General features: G+C 40.2%; 3 protein-coding genes across 4 annotated transcripts in view; 2 read left to right on the plus strand and 1 right to left on the minus strand.

The window, feature by feature from the left end:
- The first annotated feature begins 4,185 nt into the window (after window positions 1-4,185).
- On the plus strand, window positions 4,186-8,854 carry wnt4b (wingless-type MMTV integration site family, member 4b). 2 transcript variants are annotated; one of them, XM_020610853.1, is made up of 9 exons: window positions 4,186-4,482; window positions 4,793-5,023; window positions 5,683-5,836; window positions 6,033-6,117; window positions 6,241-6,372; window positions 6,697-6,839; window positions 6,961-7,101; window positions 7,256-7,418; window positions 7,541-8,854. In XM_020610853.1, exons 2-9 carry the CDS (start codon window positions 4,935-4,937, stop codon window positions 7,708-7,710), a joined length of 1,077 nt encoding a protein of 358 aa, XP_020466509.1. In that variant the 5' UTR covers window positions 4,186-4,482; window positions 4,793-4,934; the 3' UTR covers window positions 7,711-8,854. The 2 variants fall into 2 exon arrangements, with proteins under 2 accessions (XP_020466509.1, XP_020466510.1); XM_020610854.1 differs by lacking the exon at window positions 4,186-4,482 and having other exon boundaries at window positions 4,787-5,023.
- A 264-nt stretch (window positions 8,855-9,118) lies between these two features.
- Window positions 9,119-13,547, minus strand: cdc42l (cell division cycle 42, like). Its single transcript, XM_020610856.1, has 6 exons — window positions 13,401-13,547; window positions 11,200-11,304; window positions 10,980-11,052; window positions 10,770-10,879; window positions 10,293-10,490; window positions 9,119-10,175 (listed from the first exon to the last, which is right to left on the minus strand). Exons 1-6 carry the CDS (start codon window positions 13,530-13,532, stop codon window positions 10,086-10,088), a joined length of 708 nt encoding a protein of 235 aa, XP_020466512.1. The 5' UTR covers window positions 13,533-13,547; the 3' UTR covers window positions 9,119-10,085.
- A 488-nt stretch (window positions 13,548-14,035) lies between these two features.
- mlf2 (myeloid leukemia factor 2) overlaps window positions 14,036-15,490 on the plus strand; it is a 17,520-nt gene continuing 16,065 nt past the window's right edge. The window contains exon 1 of the mRNA XM_020610855.1: window positions 14,036-14,399. Within this exon, the coding sequence (XP_020466511.1) occupies window positions 14,356-14,399 (44 nt within the window). The 5' untranslated portion in view covers window positions 14,036-14,355. The remainder of the gene's footprint in view (window positions 14,400-15,490) is intronic.

A 15,490-nucleotide genomic window follows, 5' to 3' on the forward strand; every position in this document is an offset into this window, starting at 1 on the left:
CTGCTGAACTTGGAGGAGTAACAGGGCTGGATGTGTGTAATCCTGCTCTGATATAGGCCTCATCATTATTACAGCCAGAGTGCACCACATCTGTCTCGTCATCCAAGACAGCTGTGATCTGATTGTCCATGGTCATGTCTTCCAAGCGCATCCTAGGTCAACATGTGTTGAAAAACACAATGGATGGCACATGAGCATCATTCCTGTTTCTTGGTCTGAAGAGGTCAAAATGGAGTAAATAAAAAGACAAGATGTTGCCTTCAGGTTCACTTTGCAATGCATTAAATAAGGCGAGCTGCAACACACTGAAGATCCATCCAAATAGACTGAAAGTTAGGTTTTCCAATGGCACAACAAGTGGCATTCAAGGATCTGAGCACATAGAAACCCCACCATCTACAGGGGCAATTGTACTGTACTGTGCAAAGGAATTCAAAAAGCATGCATTAGGCTACATCCCTGCGCTGTAGCACATTGTGGTCCATGCTACGTATTTTCTAAAATGATTTTAAAATAAATAAATAAATAAGTGGCTGAGAAACCATGCTTTTGGCTCAACAGGGTTGGTTTCTTTTTTTAACACTTTCAAAGTAAAAGCACTTGGGCAAGCCCAGATAAGACTGCAGAAGAGGCACTTGAAGGTCAGACGTGTCTGATCATTCTGGATACACACTTATTAATAGGTCAGCGTGCCAAGCTCATGTATTCTCTCTGAACTGCACCACTTCATCACACCGACTCAGACACCTACAACCCTGCTCAGTAGCCCTTCTGTAGGGTGAGTAGTGTTATTACAGATAGACTGCAACACATCTGTGTCACTGACCAAGACAGCTGTGATCAAATTGCTCATGATCAAATCTTTTAAGTGCAGCATGCAGTACCTAACAGGTGTAAAAGACGTGAGTGATGCCAGTTGTACATCATAGTTTGGTCTGTTGTTGTGGGAGGCAAGTTACAAGTAAGTAGCTCTCTTTTAAGTGCTAAAATTGATTCATAATAAAAAATAAATAGCCTCTTTCAAGTTCTGCTCAGAGACTTGAACTACTACACATGAGAAAACCCAGAAAGTAATAAATCTGACTGTGATAAAATAGGTTTTTCAGCGGTGCTTGAATTTCTGAGATGTGGCAAACTAATGGAGTTGGCATAATAATTTAAAATAAAGTTCTGCTGATTTGAACAAGGTTTGACTACATGTAAGTATTAGTCTGTCATGATAATCTGGCCAAGCGGCAGGCTGCAGCTTGTTAAGTCATACATAAGGCAAGTTAAGTCTTGAGACTTACAAACTATGCAATTACACATTGCATTATATTTGGGTTTTGTGTTTTTTTTTAAAAAAAAAGCATATGCATTTTCATTTGAGATTATAAAATTGTGCACAGGAACATTCCTTTTATTTGCTTCTTCACTCATAAACAACGATGTGATCAGTAACTTCATCATCAGCTAATATCTTTTGACTTGTAGGTTTGTGCTTTCTCTCTGCAGACCAGGAATGCATTCATGGATGGTGAAACCTGGAACCAACATTTCATACTTAAGCTGCATTCACTTCAGAGATGGCACTGACTGCACAAACAGGAACAGTCACAGTGTGTGTGCAGAGGCCTTCCCTGCTTCCTCTACTCCAGTGGCCACTCTGCGATACTCCCCACTGTACAGTTCATGCAAATCACATAGCAACAAAGCCTGGCTGTTGTCTGTCACTATCAGTTGAATTGATCTTACACATGCGTGTGTGTGTGTGCGCACATGTGCTCACGTGCAACATCATCACCGACACCTCCCCCTGCTCCCTCAATCCCATATGCAGAGTTATCTTTCCACCTCACATACACTACACCCCTCCAACACCACCATCATTCCATAATATTCATGGGTCATCCATCCCCCTGCTCCCTCCCCCTATGTGCACACAGCTCACCTCCCACTCCGCCACCCCCACTCCCCTGCCTGACAACACCACCGCCATCCCATAATATTCATGCACACACTCCACACACATTCATATACAGCAGTGCATTCAGCCCTTTGTTGGCAGAGAGATGTGAGCATGCTCATGCACAGCAGTCATATTTCTGCCTGATATGATTATTCCGTCTGCACTCAGATCACTGAGGCAGGTAGTGCTGAAGTGCAGAGAGGTAACAAGGAGAGAACAAAAGGTGGTGGGTTACATTTCTATCTCACAATGACCTTGGGGTGATGGGGTGTTCATGAAGTCTAGAATCACCCTCAGTCAACTAGCTCTGAATGAGGCCAGCCATCCATCCCATGGAAAGACAAAGTAACATCACTTTAGAGTTGCCCCACCTGACAGTCTCTCAAAGTCTGCTGCAGTCTTCCACTGTAGCTGAGAGACTGAAAGTCATCTCTATATGTCCTATTGAAGCTTTAACACCTAAGGTTCTGCAACCTGTCTACAGTCAATCAGTACCAGACCATTGCAGCATAATAAAATGTCCACCAAATGGGGGAAAATAAAGATTTTTTAAAAAAGAGGGCAGGTTATTCATGAGAGAGGAGTGAAGAAATGAGCAAAACAGAGGCGCCGGACATGACAGTGGCCAGCTCATCACCATGGCGTTGCTGTGGGAGGCAGCAGAAGACGTCATTTGGGGAAACAGGGGACACAAAGAGGAATACGACATCAGGAGGACAAAAAGGAGGGATAGAAGAAACCTGTGTTTGCAGATAGAGAGTAAAGTGTGTGTGTGCGTGAGAAAGAGAGAGGGTGTGTGGATGGAGCGATTGTTTATTTGGGAAATGGGTGTCAGAGGGTTCAGGTAAAGGGGTCACTGAATCCTGAACAGTGACTGAGCAGTAAATAAGTTTCATCAGGTGACTGTAGCACAACCATAATTTATTTTACTGACCTCTTGGATTTAAAAAAACGTCTCCAAGGTTCAACATATTTATCCATAAAATCTGGGAAATTAGAGTCCTCACATCTTAATAAACCAACACTGATGGCAAATACACACATATGAAATAAATAAATCAACATTAACTACAATAAGGTCAGGACTGAGTTAGGACATACAGCTAAAAATATTATTCCAAAGAAATCCTGCAGAATATCTTCTGCAAATAAAATTGTAAACTACAGTACAGTATGTTACGTTCCAGCTTATTCTTAGAGGTGAAAGAGATTTTCTCTAACAGTACTCTACATCACTCGCTGTACAAATAAAGATAAAAGGAGGGAAAACTACCAAGCAAACCAGAAAAATCAAGCACATATAAGTTGAATAACAGTAGCCGTGCAGTGAAAATGATTTGCAGGGAAGAAGAATTACTCATGCAATAGAGTTAGTTTGTTCCTCAGTGTTAGTGGCATAAATTAATAAAATACTATATTTTAGCTGCACTTCTCAAATACTGAACCCACATCCATATTCCACTATATTTCACAAATGTCCTGTGTTTTTTTTATGCATTCACCCTGGTGCAACATCCATCCACTCTTTCTTATGCCCTCCTTTTCCTCCTATGTGGTGATTTATTTGCTTCAGTTCCAATATTTGTCGGCAGTGTGTTTTCTCCCCCTTGTCTAAATGTCACCCCTTCTTCTAAGACAATATACGGAGTGGGAGAGACGCAGAACGAGAGGGCAAATGCGGGGGCGATAGAGGAAGGGGAGGGAGAGAACTCGTAAAATCAGCAACAAAGTTTGGGAAAATTAAACATTAGGTAAGACTCTTTCTCATATGCATATACATATAGGTGGCACCAGAAATGTTGTGTCATAGTTTTTGATGAGAGAATCTTGCAGGACACCTGATGGATCAATATTTCTACTGATCATTTCTATAAAAACAATCAATAAACTGCATCTTATGTATGTCTAGAGCTTCTCTGCAGCTAAAGCAACCCAGCACACACACACAAACAGGCATTAATAGATAATGGGAGCATATATGTACACAAACAAACACATTTCTGCTAATCAAGTAGAGGACTGAAGCCCTCTGTCTCCAGTGCAGGCTCATATTTTAGGTCTCATGCCAAACATACACAACAGAGGGCATACTTACACTCTTAACACTTATGTTTTTATTTCAAAATGGAACACGCCTGTCTTCTCTCTCCCACCCTCACTCTCTACCTCCTTTATAACCCATCACTCCCATCTCACTGCTCTCACTCATTCTTGCTGTTTCAACCTGAAATGGATGCATTTGATTTCCTGGAACCAAACTGAGCAGCTGCTGACACTTTAATTTTTGGGCTTTAGCACTTCTGGATTCTAAGTTTTTGCTGCTTGGGGTAAATTTAATTGGAGACGTGGACTTATTTTTATGTCTAAAAGGACAAGCTTTGCTTTTAGTTTGTAAAACATCCCTGTGATCATGCTGTTGCCATTGTTAACAGCGCTAGAAAAGAAACTGATGAACATCTTTGCTGATTAAAATTTGGATTAAATTTGGTCAAATAAAAAGCGAGACTGATCGGATATCACAGCACAATGAACTGGTAAGAATCAGTGTTACTTTTATAAACTAGAAGGAAATTTCAATTGCGGATTATAGGGAAATGATCTTTTTCACAAATATATTTCAATTATACTGTTTTATAGCATAAGGCAAATATGAATAAAGTGTGTACAGTCTTATCAATGTTTTGACTCAATGACTTTTCTCAAACAACAACTACATACTCACATAAAATTTAATATGGAAAATATTGTTAACTTAAATGTTATGAAAACGGTCTGGTAGAACAGGATGGTGGACAATTCCAGCTGGGCGTGTGTCACTAATCTGTTAACTTGGAATTTCAACAGATATGAGGGGATCTTTCCCAGATTTTGGACGACACCAAATAGAAAGACGGACAGACAGACAGATCACTACAACTGTGAAGACAGGCAGCGTGCTGTCCAAAGACCCAGCCAGACGCACGGAGAGGGACAGACAGACAGTCTGATGCCAACTGTCTCTACTGTCAATCTCACGGCACCACTCCTCCTCCTGTTGCTATGGGCAACCCACCCCACCATGGCAACCAACTGGCTGTAAGTCTAGTGTGCGAGGAAGGAAGTGAAAGAGGGAGTTTGTTTGTCATGCTATAACTTTTAAAACATGGTGACATGTCTCTAAATCTCTTTCGGTTGCTCCCCCCTCTTTCTTTGTCTCACTTCTGGTGACCTTTTCTCTTTTTTTCTCTCTGCCTGCACTGCACCTTCTCTGTCTCTGTCTTCTGGTCTCATTTCCATACTTTCTGAAACTCAGTCCAGATATGGGATGCATCCCAAGTCTCCTATATGTATCCACATGTCTCTCTTATGCATCCTAGTCCCACCCATGTATGATGCGAGATAAAACACAAGGAGAGAGAAATCAAGAAAACAAATTTTAGGAGACATGAGACATACTTTCCTTCGATCCTTCATCTAAAGCATCCAATCACAACTGATTTTCAAGGGTCCATAAAAGACTTCAGACATTCAAGACTCCTACAGGCAGCCTCCTCACTCCTAAGAGCAGAGTAAGAGTCTTGGACCAATCTTGATTCAAGGAACGATCACAGAGACTTGAGATATATCCATTGCTTCTACATCCGGTTCCCTCTGTGCTCATCTTCACTCCCACTGTCTACTTAATTTTGCAACTTCTTTTTTTGTCCCTACAACCTCTGTGAGTCACCATACCACTCCCCACCTTTTTGTCCCAGCTCCCTGGCGAGGCTGCCTCGCTCCAGGCCCGTGTCCGGTGCTGCCCCATGTGCACGTCTGAGGGGACTAACCCCTGGTCAGGTGGGAGTGTGCAGGGCACGGGGGGAGGTCATGGAGTCTGTACGCAAGGCAGCCGAGATGGTCATAGAAGAGGTATGGTCAGAGAGCATGTTTGAGGGTCATGATACACAGGCATCACAGTCATTTATGTGATGATTAAAGTATCACAACCACTAGTGAGATCAATAGTTTCAGAACCTGTTGCTAGCGCTGTTCTGTGTGTTAGAGCTGTTAACTTCTACACAGAATCTCCCTATCTTACTGTTATGCATGTCACTCCCTAACCAAGTGCCAGCATCAGTTCAGGAATCGCCGTTGGAACTGTTCCACCACCCCACGTGGGATCAACGTATTTGGCAGAGTAATGAACCAAGGTACGCTCATTACTGAGCCTATGTCATAGAGATGTGCGTGCTGAAAAGCACTTAGACTGAGAAACTCTCAAATGCATGTCATAACAAGAACTCCCTGCATCCTGTGCTCTATTTTGGATTCAGGCACTCGTGAGGCGGCCTTTGTGCATGCTTTGTCCTCAGCAGCTGTGGCAGTGGCTGTGACACGAGCCTGCACCCGTGGGGAGCTGGAGAGGTGTGGCTGTGACAGGAAGGTCAGGGGGGTCAGCCCAGAGGGTGAGACTATATTCTGTTGCATGAAAATGTAACAGGTAAATCCACACTGAATCACACACAAATGCCATAAAACCACTGCTGCAGTGCACTTATGGTCACATCTCATGCAGTGATGCTCTATTTTCCCGTCGCCTGTCACAGGCAAAACACCTGTGCTATATTATTGTTTATTAAAGTTGGAATCCAGCTGATTTCTGCATTGTGTGATCCAGTTTGGGTTTAACATTCATCCTTTTACTGTTCAAAAAGAAACCATGCAGTTACTTTAAGGCTGCAATAATGCATGCAGCCTTGTTTCCATGCAGTCTCTCTGTCCCACCACAGGTTTTCAGTGGTCAGGGTGCAGCGATAACCTTTCCTATGGTGTCGCTTTCTCCCAAACTTTTGTGGATGAACCAGAGCGAGCTAAGGGGCTGTCAGCAGGACGACCACTTATGAATCTTCATAACAACGAGGCTGGTCGAAAGGTTGGTGGTAGCACTTTTTTTTTGACAGCTTCTGTTAATTTCTAGCTCTACAATCAATTGGAATACAGTATACTGACAATCTGCCCTTCTTACACTGTAGTCACTATCCTTTTCTTCACAGGCCATCCTTCACAATATGCAGGTGGAATGCAAGTGTCATGGTGTCTCTGGCTCCTGTGAGTTGCGGACCTGCTGGAAGGTCATGCCTCCATTTAGGCGCGTTGGCATTGTGCTCAAGGAACGCTTTGATGGAGCCACAGAGGTATCAGAAGACACCTTGTTTGTTTCATCTTTCATAGCTCAGTAGATGAACACATGACAAAGGTGCATAAATCGATGAGGATCCTTCATGAGTTTCTCACAACCTCTTCTGAAACCTTGAAAATGTCCCGACTCTCAACATCATCTGCTTTTAGGTCCGCCTGACTCGTATAGGATCCAGGACAGCCCTGCTCCCCCGTGACCCCCAGGTCAAACCCCCCGCTGCCAGAGACCTTGTGTACCTTGCGCCATCTCCAGATTTCTGCCATCTTGATCCTGAGAACGGTATCCCTGGGACTGCTGGTAGGAGATGCAATGGTGAGATCAATGGCAAGACCATCTCACAAGGAACACATCACTAGGTCATCCAACGTATCAGTCAAATCAATTACATAAACTGATGTTGTTTTCATCTAACAAAAAAAAAAAAAAAAACCCAGGAACCTCTCGGCTGGCACCAGATGGCTGTGAGCTGGTGTGCTGCGGGCCAGGATACAAAGCGGGCCGGGCTGAGGTGGTGCAGCGCTGCTCCTGCAAGTTTTCCTGGTGCTGTTCAGTCCGCTGCCAGCAGTGCAAGAACACGGTCACCATTCACACCTGTAGAGTGTAAAATGGCTCAAACAAAACAAAACCAACTGAAAAGAAACACACGGACAAACCACTAGACAGATATTCCTGACCACAAGATGAAATAGGGACAGCACAGACACCAAATTATCAAAAATTCTGGCCAAATGTACAGTAACTTCACTTTAATTTTCAGCCTGGACCAGTGGGGATAGAGTTTGAGTATTTTGTTGTAACAGCTGCAAAGCTAGAATATACGCAAAAAATATGACAAAGCTGACAGTAAGTAAGGTACACACAAAAATCACTTTCACTTTTCTTGAACTTATTCAACACTGCAACTGAAAATACTGAGACAGGGCAAGCAAAGACATGCATGCACACATACACTGTATGCATGAACACACACTCTGCAGTTAATCTCACACATAACTGACAAAGCTTTTAAAGGTGAACTTAACTGGAACTAACATGGAAACACTGCAGTTTTATTTTTATTTTATGCAACCCATGCACATTGTATCATAGACTGGCAGGTCTTTGAACACTGACTCTATGACTCCTCTATTCTGGTTTATTTATTTGTATATCAGTCTTGCTTCATCTCAGTCTCCAGCATCATAAACAGCAAAAGTAACTTCTACTTACATCAGTATTCATTTTGTTCCTCACCTTCATCTCATCTATATGTTCCAGCACAAGCAGTGCATTTAGGTCTGTTCAAGAAGTCTAATAAATACAGTAGATCCAAAATATGTTTCTTGAATTTCTTATTGACCATGCGTCTAAGATGCTGTCTCACTTGAAATTCGAACTGAGGCACATAAGTCTGATGCAAAGTTAAAGAGACCCTGTGGGATTTTGACTAGTTGAGGCACAATGGAGAAACATTTTGATGTTTGTTTTTTTTTGTTTTTTTTTTAGTAAAAAATGCATGATTACAGCTGAGGTGACATTCACGAGGTTGTTTCTTTTTTGTGTTCCCTCAAAAGGATGTTAACCCGTATCTTTGTAGAGGCATAATTCCAGCCTTATTTGCATCTCATGTTGTATTAGCACAAGCACTCAGATGACTATATACATTTCTGTCAACTGCAGAGGGTGGTAAAACAGGCACGTAGTATATGTGAAACATGAAACACACCAAAATCCTTGCAATGCACCAGGAAAAAAAAAAAAAATTCAGAGAAGATGACAACTGCCAGCTGATGTAAATGAACACAGGTTTCAAACTATTCAGATTGGCTGTTCTTAAAGAAATAAATGCAGATTCAGCACATTACTTTGGCCTCAATGATATACACCATGTGCTTTAGTGAAAAACAATCATGTAAACGCAATTGTTTAAAATCAGTAACTGAACTAACTATACATCTTTACGCTTGCTAAAAATGGTCCCTTAGGATTAGTTGTGCATGTATTATTCTCCTTTGAACATACAGAACAACGGCTACTTTCCATGTCATGAAATTTTATTAAAAATATCCTGTGATTACAAACACCAAGAAATTTACTAGCAAAAAGTTATCTCAATCTCTATCAAGATTAAGATTGATTCAAAATATTACAACTTAATTTTTATATTATCAATCGCTCAAAGTTGGTAGTCTAGCAATAAAAATAAAAAAAAATCTGGATACAATAAAAAGTCAAGTTTCAAAAAGAATAACTGCTAAAAATTTTCCCAAAACTGAGTCACAGAATTAATACAATATACACAAATGGAGAATAAAAGAGAAATTCGTAAGTCGTCATAAGTGAAAGGAAACTGGTGAAAATGCATTTGGTTTTCCAGAAAAGTCACTGGGAGTTGGAAGAAAGTCATCATTTCAGACAGCTACCTTTGTTTGGACTGACAAGAACTCTCATCAGTTTCATTATTCAAGGGTTAGGAAAGGCAGCAAATAAGAGTGCCACTTAACATTAAGTTGCCCCCTTAAATGTATTAAGCAAAGTTCTCTAAAAAAAAACTTAATGTTAAATGCCACCAAAATGTTTTTATTTCCCTGCACTGGGTTTAAAAGCCCCAACAGGCCTCAAGAAGTAAAGCACACAAGAGAACTGTATAAATGAATCTTTCTTTAAAAACGAACAACTGAGAAACAGTGACAGGCAGGGGGGGCCTGCCCCACCTCAATATTTATTAAAAGAACACTGCATCCTTTATAACCTTTCAGAAAAGGAGAAGGGTGACACTTATTGCATTTACTGCATACTGAAATTTAGCTTCCTCTGTCTCTTTCAAAGTTTATTTTGAAGGCACAATCAGTGTACATGTGTATTAGAATGAGTCTCAGTGGCACTGTACCTCCCTTCCCTTTTATTTTGTCCTTTTCATAATGGCCATTGATCTTTCTGGTGTTTTGATTCACCTCACCTACTTCTTACACCATCACAGCTCTCACTGTTGTTGTTCATCTATAGCAGAACACACTTTCTCTTGGTCTTGGTCTCAGGAGGCTCCAAGGCTGCCAGGATGGCCTCATCGAACACATTCTTAAGCCCTCGCTGGTTGAAGAAGAGAAAAAGCAAGAGCGAGAAAGAGAAATGTCGCTCTTATTATTGCCTTGTTTAAAAAAATATGTTGATTTCACTTTCAAGGCATAGTGAAAATATGCTCCACACCTGTGTCAGAGCAGAGCACTCCACGTATTTGACAGCCTTGAGCTCCCGTGCCAGCTTCTCTCCGCTCTCAGGATACAGGGGGCGCTGTTTATTTTTTGCCAGCTTCTCAACCGTGTTGCTGTCTTCCCGCAGGTCCACCTGTGTTCCCACTAGCAGGAAGGGTGTTCGTGGGCAGTGATGAGAAATCTCAGGAACCCACTGAAAAAAGAAATGCAAAAATAAAAGATGGAAAAATGCACATTTTCTTCCTTCCCCGTCTTCTCTAGGACTGGGTATCAAGCCCTGCTATTTTTTGGTTATTGAACAAAAGCTGATTAATCTATTAATTAATTTAAATGATTAATCTATTAATTAAGGATTAAGGTCTGATTAATCAGCAGACTAACAGAAACAACTGTTAGTTGTAGTCCTACATATCTGCAAAGCAGAACTTCAGATATATTTAACAACAAAAGTCAAAGTTGCATAAAAACTGACCTTCTCTTTGACGTTTTCAAAAGATGAAGGGGAGACAACAGAGAAACATACAAGGAATACATCTGTCTGTGGATAGCTGAGAGGACGCAGTCTATCATAATCCTCCTGGCCTGAGAGCATCAATCACAAGAGAAACAGGAAAGTGTTTTACTAATGTTAGAGTGACAGAAATGAGAGTGAAAAAGAGAGATTTTCAGTCATTCGTGTTACCTGCTGTGTCGAATAAGCCGAGTGTATAGGGCTCTCCCCCGATCATCACTGTCACTGCATAATTGTCAAAAACCTTTGAGCGTGCAAAAAACAAACAAAAAAATAACACAAACACAGAAAAAGATTAACAGAAAAAAGTGAAATAAACTAAAGGAAGCACATCTGAATTGTAAAACATACAGGACTTTTTAACTTCAAAGCCTTTCTTAAATCTCTTTACCGTGGGCACATATTCTGAGGGGAACTTGTTGGTTGTGTAGGAGATCAGTAAGCAGGTCTTTCCTACTGCACCGTCTCCTACCACTACACATTTTATAGTCTGCATCTGAAAGGAAAAGAGAAAATAAGAAACATCACAAGACTGTCTGCAAATACAGTAGACTAGAGAGCCAGACACTGAGAGAGGAAGTAACACACAAGCACTCAGAATATTATCGCTACATCTAATGTTATATATGGCTTCATATTCAGCAAGTGACAACAGGAAAATGGCTGCACAGTTATATCTGTAGGTCAAGCTCCTTTACCTTCTTCTGGATACTACTATTTAAGAGATAAACATTGTACCTTTCTACATTTGTGTGACAGCTATTGTTAGTGGTTTCTTTCATGTGACAGCTGAAGTTACTGAATTTCTGCATTTTAAAATTTTTACATACATTGAGTTTACACTCATTTACATTTGGTAAACCCAGCTAGAACTAATGCAGTGCTGAAATAACACCTACCTTCCTGAATGTTACATTGTGTTTTTGTTAAACAATTTCAACGAGATGTTAGGTTTTATTTATTTTTTTCAGAAAGATCTCACTGAGACTCAAAATCTCTTTTACAAGAGTGTCATGGTCAAGACAATCAACCACATAAAAATAAAGCACACTGATTTAAAATGATTACTCAGCTCATAAATATCTGTATGATCATTTTGCATTATACAAAGAGGTGTTACAGCTGTTGCAATATGGTGTTATTCAGCCAACACTTGTTAGAAATCAGGTGAACAAAATACAGAAAGACCTGTCAGTTTAGCTCTAAAAGTGATTAAGAAGTTTAAGAACCAAGATTCAGAATCAGAATCAGCTTTATTGGCCAGGTGTGTCGGACACACGAGGAATTTGACTCTGGTACATCAGCCCTCAATGTGCATGTACATATCCCCATGCAAGGGGCAAGTAAACAGTAAACCAGCACAAGGCTAGTATAACAAAATAAGCAGTATTAACAAGCAACAAACTAAGCAGTATAAACAGGCAGTAAACAATGCAGACAGACTGCTCAATGTGAAACGGGATAAATAGGAATAAAAATAGACACCTGTACAGATCTGTATAATCTGTACAATGCATATTTACAGGCATTGGACTGGGGAAATTGTAATTGTGACTTGTCAATTAAAAGACTCCCAGATTGCAATGAGAGTCTTAATACTTTATCACATAGGTTTGAAACTAATAGTCTTCTTTAGTATAAATGTGATGGAAATACTGATAATATGTTATATATTGTAACACTGAGACAGAGCTAGTATCAGTTGTGTAATTTGAAAGATAGTGTTTTTTCTCTTTTTCAGAACAAGAGTTAAAATACATAGTGTCTGACACTATTGGTACAGTCTACCAATAAGCCGACCATACATATACAAGTCAGAGGTACACTAGCTTGATTTTAATATTTCCATTTTGCAAGCTTTCTTTTCGGGGGGATTAAAGTTCACACAGACTGAGAAACAAGATCAATTCAAGAATTTAAATAAGATTTTCAGTCCAAGTAGGCTTATTATTATACAGTATGTGCGAGCAAAGGTTCATTGATGACAGCGAATCACTTCCGCATCACTACATAAAGTTGTTTTTTTTTTATTGACCTATTTGAACAATATAATGTAAAAGCGGATACTGCCTGAGACTTCCGCTAAATAAGCAGGTTATCGGATAAACTGTGGGCTGAAAACTGCTGAAAGTTTAAGGCCAGACATTTAAAATTTGGAGACTATAACCAGCATAAAACGAGCAATGATTAAGTTAACGTTAAAGCTGAACCTGTCTGTTAAGTGACTGTATTAGTTAGCTCAGCCTGATGGAGTGTTAACGTTACAGTATCTGTTAAGTGCCAAATTAAAATCTCAGTATCTTATTTACTAAACTAGCTACCGCTCAATCTATAACAACAAACAAAATAACTCAAACAACTGTGATAATTACATGGCCTTAATTAATCAGACTGATGTTAGCCAGCACTAAATCAAGGGTAATGGCTTAGCTAGGGAACTTTAACAATTTTAACGAGAATTTATAAAACCAGTAAATAATCGCTTCCTCTCGTCAGAAAACCTATACTGTTAAATAGATTCTACCTACATGTATCCCATGGTGTAATTATGTATAAAGAGCTATTTCAAACTGTTTCTATAACTCTACTCACCGTTTTCTTCAGACAGGTTAGGCGTTGGTTACATCCGGGTTTGAGGATCGAATTACTTAGTGCGCAGCCGCAGACGAGACAAGACCCAGCCACAGGTGAAGAATAGAAACACCGCCGCCTGGTGGACTGCATATCTGTCTCTCTATCGATCGTAATTTGCCCCCACGTAAATTACACATTATGTTTATTTTTAAGTAAAAAAAAAAAAGAAGTCTTGCATAAAATAAGACATTTAAGTTTTCTTTTAGTGTTAATGTACTCTTGATTTCTGTTTCGTAAAATAAAAAATGAAAAAAGATTTAAACGGTAATCGGCACCTTTCTGTTAATAAAATGTCAAAATCTAATTAAATCATTCGTCCTTAATTGTCTTTAACTTGACCCTTAAGTAATGTTTTGTTGCAGGCAGGCGTGTAAGTGTGGCGATGACACTGGCACTAGGGCACTAGGAGTTGAAAAAAAATTTAATGAAATAAATACATTTTTGAGGTTACACTTGGAATCTTGGAATCTTCGAAGAATAAAAGTTGAATGTATTACTATTATTTTTAAATAATTTGTTATTTTTTGCTTTACAATATTCCACGCTAGATATTATGAAAAAAGTCGTCAAGAAATACTTTATTTTGATAAACAAGGAGGCCGGAAGTCACATTTGTTAGCTCTGATGCTAACTTGTCAGCAGCGTTGCATCTCTTTGTCAGAGGACTGACTTCCGTTTTTATGTTTGGTCCAGATTTCTGGAATTTACTACCTAGTAAGACTCTGAGCTGTCTGTCGTTTTAATAAACAGTAGTAGTGATTTTAGTGTTTGCGTAACGGAGGTAGTTAAAGGTTTTCTGCTTCAGCCTGACCAGAGTTAAATTCGTTATTTAGTTTCATCCTTGAGAAACACAACTGTTTACCTAGCTAGTTGGCTAGCATCAGCCAGCTGAGTCAACGTTAAACCGCCTAGCATGTTTCGGTTCTTGACTGACGTTGATGACGACCCCTTCATGATGTAAGTACTGACATTTATCAAATTTTGTTTAGACACCGTTACCACTGTGTTTTGCAAGAGGTGATAAATTGACATATTGGAATGGTCTGTCATTTTTTCCCCCTGTGGCTTGAAGCAGGTACCTTGCGTTACTCTAGCCAGATGTGTGTGAGGGGGGGGACTACAGTGATCCACCATATTGGATAGACAATAACAAAAAAAATCTATCAAAGCTCAGCGACATTTGGCTCATCATTCAGTAACTAAAATGACCAGATATCCCAGTTGTTCCTAAAGTAACGTTACAGATCGTATCGGTCCCGTTACAGCTTCTTGAGATTTAATTAATTGCAGTTTTGTAGTCTTTTCTGCTCTGGCTAGAACATTGTTCCATTAGAGAATTTCCCCTGTATGGTATCGCATGGAAGCCAAAATTGCTTTAGATCACAAATGCATACTACAGACTACACTGCAGAAGTTTAAGGCATCATAAGTGAAGTGAGGATGTTTTTATTACAATGCTATGAATAGTGTTTATTATTTAAATTAATAATAAATAGAAAACAACGCTAAACTTTTGAGTATGCTAACAGATTATCACATTTGTGAAACTAGAACAAGAGAATATTGTACCATTGTGGGTGGAGAGACACTCGGTGGGGTCCCCTATAATGCCCTTCTGGGCGGCAAGTATATAATTCAGGGTTGGTGAGATTGCTGTGTGTTCCCCTGCTATGTGGGTAAGAAAAGAGCAGCTCCCTTGAGCATAGGAAAGGCAGTTTTGGTGTTTGGCTCCTTCTTCCGACCCAGCCGACGTTACATTGGTGTCAAAAGTGGGATCTCCGGAGATGTCATTGCTCTGGGACAGGGGTGCCCAAAGTGGGGCCCACGGAACATTTGTTTTGGCCCGCGGGGACATTTCTTGGCCCCCCACAATTTATTATGCCACCCCAGTTGTCAGGTCAAGCAGCTCCCAGCTCAGCTCGCAATCCACCAATAAAACGAGAAGAAGAAGAAGAAAAAAAGAAGAAGAAGAAGAAGAAGAAGAAGAAGAACAACAACAACAACACGAAGAACGGAGCAGTAGCAAGCAACATGGAGAGCAGTAGACA

The sequence above is a fragment of the Monopterus albus genome, unplaced genomic scaffold (genome assembly GCF_001952655.1).
Source record: "Monopterus albus unplaced genomic scaffold, M_albus_1.0 scaffold107.1, whole genome shotgun sequence".
Lineage (NCBI taxonomy): Eukaryota > Metazoa > Chordata > Actinopteri > Synbranchiformes > Synbranchidae > Monopterus > Monopterus albus.